Source organism: Lolium perenne, chromosome 3 (assembly GCF_019359855.2).
Source record: "Lolium perenne isolate Kyuss_39 chromosome 3, Kyuss_2.0, whole genome shotgun sequence".
Lineage (NCBI taxonomy): Eukaryota > Viridiplantae > Streptophyta > Magnoliopsida > Poales > Poaceae > Lolium > Lolium perenne.
In genome coordinates, this window is record NC_067246.2 from 199,476,327 (window position 1) to 199,482,536 (window position 6,210).

General features: G+C 42.3%; 1 protein-coding gene across 1 annotated transcript; it reads left to right on the forward strand.

Annotated features, from left to right (window-relative positions):
- Window positions 1–226: 226 nt before the first annotated feature.
- LOC127343052 (aspartic proteinase oryzasin-1) lies at window positions 227–4,935 on the forward strand. The gene is made up of 14 exons (XM_051369129.2): window positions 227–647; window positions 880–1,390; window positions 1,484–1,544; window positions 1,647–1,744; window positions 1,841–1,953; window positions 2,429–2,597; window positions 2,698–2,737; window positions 2,835–2,899; window positions 3,367–3,480; window positions 3,580–3,644; window positions 3,784–3,940; window positions 4,030–4,146; window positions 4,354–4,442; window positions 4,580–4,935. Exons 2-14 carry the CDS (start codon window positions 881–883, stop codon window positions 4,662–4,664), a joined length of 1,683 nt encoding a protein of 560 aa, XP_051225089.1. The 5' UTR covers window positions 227–647; window position 880; the 3' UTR covers window positions 4,665–4,935.
- Window positions 4,936–6,210: the final 1,275 nt, after the last annotated feature.

Genomic DNA, 6,210 nt, shown 5'->3' on the forward strand with positions numbered 1-6,210 from the left:
TCAACTCCCGATGAACAGCCAAACTGCACATTCACAAAGGAGTCCAAATAGCATCTGCTGAATCGCAAGTAATGGGCCTCGCGAAGTGTGCTTAGCTTCCCGGAGCCATGTCCAATTGTCCTCTCTATCAAGCCAAAGCTGGAAATTTAGAATCTCTTCATATACTGTCAGCACCTGAGCAAAGCCCCTAATTGTAATCAAATTTCTCTGCCCAGTAATGCATGGTTGCTGCTTGCTACTACGTCCCAGTCTACTAGCTAGAAGGCAGTTGCTCTCCGGTCCAAACGGGGCTAGCCGGGGACGTGGAGTGCGGCACAAGACCACGTCTCGTGCCCTCAAAGGTTGCTCTGTTCGCCACTCTCGGGCCGATGGGTCCATGGATTGATCGCTTAGCAAGCTCGAATCTTTGATCTTCCAAGGCACCGCAGCCGATCCAGTGGCCAATGTTACGTGACGCCTACCTACTTGTAGTGGCTCTGATGATGAATGCCTAAATGGCTATGATGGAGAAGGGATGTTCTTTTGCGCCCACAATAATCTGTCTTCCTGCAGTGATCCATTTGTGTATATAAAAGCGCCCCCCGTAATCTGTCCAACGGCCTGCTTTGAGCTCTCTTTTAACTTGGAACCGCCTCTTCCCAGAGCAGGTCAGTACTACTCTGTCCCCAGTCTCTATATAGTACTCCCTCCTTTCATATTACTTGTTGCGACAACTAATATGGAATGGAGGGAGTACTCAATTAATCTTCTTCAATTCGATTAGTAAAAAAATGCCAAATGGTGCTCCCGTTCCACCCGTTCTGCTCAATGTGCTATGTACATGGCCAGTTTATCATTCGTTTGGTTCCTTATTTCCTTCGTATCTGCAATGCTTATCAGAATGGTGCGTCGCAGAACATGTGGGATCTGTATCATTCTCTGCACCATCTTCGTATCGACTATGCTCGTATCTGCCGGCGACGATGGGCTATTCCGTATTGCTTTGAAGAAAAGACCGGTACCAAAAGGCCTCTATGGTGAACTATGGCCAAAGAGTACATCAGAGAACGAAGCCACACTTGGATATGCTAGCGTCAGGCTGAACCGCGCTGCGGGGAGAAAGGTTGATCCGGTGAGGGAAGCAGTTAACCAAGTTCGTGTCAACGAGCAAAGGATGTTCGTGGAGGTTGCGGCCGCGGAACAGCGGCGCAAGAGTTACCGGAGTCGCAGATGGGCCAGAGAAAACCACAGTTTGCGTGATGGTCAGCAGGCCGTTATCGAGCTGAAGAACTATGCAAATGTTCAATATGTTGGGCAGATCGGAGTTGGAAACCCACCGCAGAATTTCACGGTCGTCTTTGACACGGGGAGCTCAAACCTCTGGGTGCCTTCCGCCGATTGCTACTTTTCGGTAAGAAACCAGTTCAAGTTGATTGTATCTTGAAAAAAATTTACAAATTTGGATGGTTTGCTTGATTGCTGAATCTGGTTGGCGTGGGAACAGCTTGCTTGCTACTTCCATGCCAGGTATGTATCAGGACGGTCCAGCGCTTACAAAGAAAACGGTATGCTTTCTCTTGAAGACTACAGCCTATTTATTGCCGTTTTTGGTTTTTGGTTTATGCCTAGACATGTGGTCTGACCTCTTCCTTCTTGATGCTGTGCAGGAACACCTGTTGCCTTGCACTATGGACCAGCAGGAGCAATTTTTGGTTTTTACAGTGAAGATGAGGTTACTGTTGGCGGCCTCGTCGTTAAAAATCAGGTGCTTCTTCTTCTACCAGTTACTTATCTATAAATTTTAATTTACCAATCGACTGCCAATGCTAATGCTGCTAAACTCAATTGTGCTACTTATCAGGAATTCGTTGAAGCTACTTATGAGCATGGCTTTACATTTTTAGCGGCAAAATTTGATGGCATCCTTGGACTCGGATTTAAGGAAATTTCAGTTGAAGGCTCAGTTCCAGTCTGGTATAAATGCTTCCTCTGTAATCTAATTATACTTGTCCTGAAGCTTCACAGATTAAGGAGCACCTGGTTGTTATTGTTCTTACTGCTTATTTATCAGTCTATGTCCATCTTAGATTTGTTTTCCATGGGTTCATTTATAGCTTGCACTAAGCAGGAATGTGTGGTGAAGTAAGTAAACAATAACGGGAGTGCTCCTGTGCTTTCCAATACTTTTTTTTGCACATTTCCCAAAGCAGACGGATGGCTGTGATCACCGCAGCATATAACTGCCCACTTCCCAAGACCCACTCCTCCTAACCACAGCCTTTGATCTTGCTTTGAAAGTTGTGCAAATAAAAATTTCAGAAAGCACCGGAGCAATATCCAAACAATAATCTTCCTATTGGATATATTAAGCTCGCGCTTCCTTCAAATATCTTTTGTCACTTGAGGCAATTGCTTTCGGTGGCATTTTACATCTTCATTTATTTACCAGGTACAATATGGTTGCACAAGGTCTTGTGAAAAATCCTACTTTCTCCTTTTGGCTAAATCGAAATTCAAACGATGGGGAGGGAGGTGAAATCGTTTTCGGAGGTGATGACCCAAAACATTACAAAGGCAGTCATACATACACCCGAGTTACCAGGAAAGCATTTTGGCAGGTAGCCATTGTAGTGTCACTCTCTATACATCAGAGTATGTGTAGCATGGTTCTGACTCTACTGCGTTTCTTCTATTTGTATGTACTATTGGCACCTGCAGTTTGAAATGGGGGACTTTCTTATTGGTGGGAGGAGCACTGGTAATGTACTATGCCTATTTCTTGCTTTAACAGGCAAGTCTACTAGTTGCAACTTTTCCCTTCCCTGACCTATGATCTTTAATGTATGTCGTAACAGGAATTTGTGTGGATGGTTGTGCGGCAATAGCACACTCGGGAATTTCGTTGGTTGCTGGTCCAATAGTAAACAATCCATACCCCTCGGCACAAATTTATCTAAATTTCCATGTTTGTATATGTAAAATGTTCACTTTTGTACAGTCAACTATTGCCAAAGTTTAATTGTATCCTCAATAACAAAAACAGAGAGTCTATGTCCCCCGACCGGCTAAACCACCTAGAGTTGATATCTTGTATCACTAAAGTAGTTTTGACGATGACATGTTGTCATGGTGGCGGTTTCATGTGGCTGCCAATCATCACAAAAATTGGGGACAAACTGGAAATTCTGACAGACTTGAAAAAATGCATTATAAGATCATTCCTTGAAACAAAGACTCTTTATATTCAATGAATTTTGGGTTTTTTTCTCCAAATTTTTGAATGTTATGCACTTCAAAATCCTAAGATCTTTACAAACATTTCCCTTTTTCCCCCATATTTTTCAATTTGTTGCTAACAATGCTGCCGATTTTTTCTCCATTGTTTAGTGTGCCATTGCCCAGATCCATGAACAGATTGGAGCTACAGGAGTGGCTAACGAAGAGTGCAAACAAGTCGTCACTGGATATGGGGAAGAAATGATGGAATTGCTGAAAACTAAGGTTTGATGACCTCTCTTTTTGCTACTGTCTATATTTATCGCTTTGTCAGAACCTTTTTCTGTCCAGTTTTGTCAATTCAACGCTTCTGGTTAACTGCAGACACCACCAGCACAAGTATGTTCGAGGATTGGACTCTGTGCATCTGATAGAACTCGTGGAGCTAGGTGTGTGCAATGAACGAGGAAGCTTGCTTGTCTCACTGAGGCTCTGAAGTTTATCATGAATTTCCAAAAAACCCTCCCGTTTCTGCTCTTATTTTAGATTCCCCCCATAACCTCACATGCTTCATCTGCATTCGCGCAGTGCTGGTATCGAGAGTGTAGCGGGAGAGGCAGGAACATCATCTGTAGATGGCATGTCTGACGCTTTATGTAACGCATGCGAGATGGCAGTTACCTGGATGCAGAGCGAGTTCGTTCAGAACCGCACCAAGGAGGGCACGCTCGAGTATGTCAATCGGGTGAGGCTAGCTTGATATCCGAATCAGTCAGCATTTCGGTATGTGCATACATCAAACTAATCTTACTAGTTTGCTGGTTTAAACAACAGCTCTGCCACCGTATGCCAAGTCCAGTGGGATCATATGTGGACTGTAGACGCATCGATTCCTTGCCAAGTATCTCATTCAGCATAGGTGGACGCATATTCGAGCTCCAGCCACAGCAGGTATTTCATTTACTCCAGAGAATTTATACCATGACATACTTTTTCTCTTTTTGCTTTACTACTTCTGGACCTTATAGAAAATTAGAAATCCTAACATTAGCACCGGCAGCACTACTCAAGTATAAATTATTGTAGTGTAAACTTACAGTATCTGGAGTGCAACCATGATGTTTTCACCTAATTTCAACCATTTTTCCTGCCGATCAGTATATTCTCAAGGTTGGCGAAGGATTTCTGACTCGGTGTATCAGCGGATTCACGCCCTTGGAAATACCCCCTCCAATAGGCCCTTTCTGGTAAGAGGGACAAACATCACCTGAAAAACACTTCTTGCACCGCTGCTGCTGATTAATTCTCTTCAGTTTGCTCCTGTGAGACACCAGCTCTCTGAATTTTTAACCATCGATTGGATTGCTCTCTTAATTTCATGTAGGATACTAGGCGAGGTCTTCATGGGAGCGTACCACACCATCTTTGATTACGGCAAGATGAAGGTTGGCTTCGCAGATTCAGCATGAGTGCATGACATAAGCATTTCACTGCTATAAGACTGTCTTCGACTGAGCAAAACATGGTCGTCCCTAAGTACATGGGAAGTTGCTTCCAGATTTATTTACTGTTACATATAGTTAAGCTGAAACGTGTCAGTTTACCGTCTTAGTTCTGGTCATGTATAATAACTGGGTGGTGGAAACACCAAGATGCACCAAGTTCATGTTTAGTTTTCTTGGGCTGGCACCAAGAATGGCAACATGTTTTGTTGTCAAATACCAAAAGCTCTTCATACCCCGACGAGGAAAGGCTCTACTCGCTTCACTTTCATCATGCAAGAGAAGGAGTAGCGGTGTTCCAAAAGCTAAGCGCATGGCCACACATTATAGAAGTGGTGCTCCAAAAGCTATTCCTTGTTGCTATATATAATCCACATCCCACTTAAACTAAATCTTTGAGGCATAAACAGTTCTCCCTGTGTTTTCGATGGGGTCCATTCTTGGGTTATTAAAGCCATGATAACCATATAATTCTTGCCACAAATTTTTTTTGGCCGACTATATATGTCTCTGCCACACGGAAAGAATATAATGTCATGGATGATGGACTTGGGTGGGTGTTATAAATTAGTTAACCATGCTGACTTTTACCCTAGTTGACATTATTCTCATTTCTCGGTAGTGGAGACTTGGGTGTAACAAAGGGAAAGGAATGTCATATATTTAAATTGAGCTGAAACCTTCGAAAAGCTTTTCATTGATCCGGCAGGCATTTGCTAAGTCAGCTTGTTCCGAGCGTGGGCCATGGAGGCGGCTGACGAGAACACTATGATGCATGTAGATGCTATGATGTGTGATGATTACAGATCATGTATAACCGGGAGTAGAATTCGAGTGCGGCACCATATAGATAACTTGTAAAAAATTAAAAAGCCTAGTCTTGTTAAAAAAAAGGGATTATTTCTACTGTTTCATATCGATAAACACAAAGCTGAAACACATAGTGAATTCTAGTCTTAAATATGTTATCGATTCTATTTAACCAATTTCCAAACTTATTGGTAATATTTGTACTGGAACTGCTCTTGCTTATGTTGTCGTGCGTGTGTGATTGCTTCAGGGATCTAGGAGGGATCGAACTTATGTGTTGTGTGGGTTAGCGAATACCTTTTTTTGGTCGAGAAAATGTCTGGTTGACGTTTATGGATTTATTTATAAAGCCGAGTCTCAGACCTTGCGTTTAGAAATATTAATTGGTGAAGGGATATGAAAATATGCCATTACAGATGAGCAAAAAGATACTGTACGTATTAGATAAACAAATGCTCAATTGTCTTCTTAGAGTCACAAAACAACATTGTTTACATTCATCCAATTTCTTTTAACTAGAGATCATCCTTAGTCAGGGTGACTTTTCTATAGAGAAATCACATATAAACTTATGTTAAGCGGGATTTTTAATATTCATAGGTATGTACAAAGGATCAAGCATGACCATTTGTGAGGCTTGCATACATAGATTTTTTTTAAAAAAAGGTTGTCGAAACATATATAAATGAGATCTAGTTTCAAG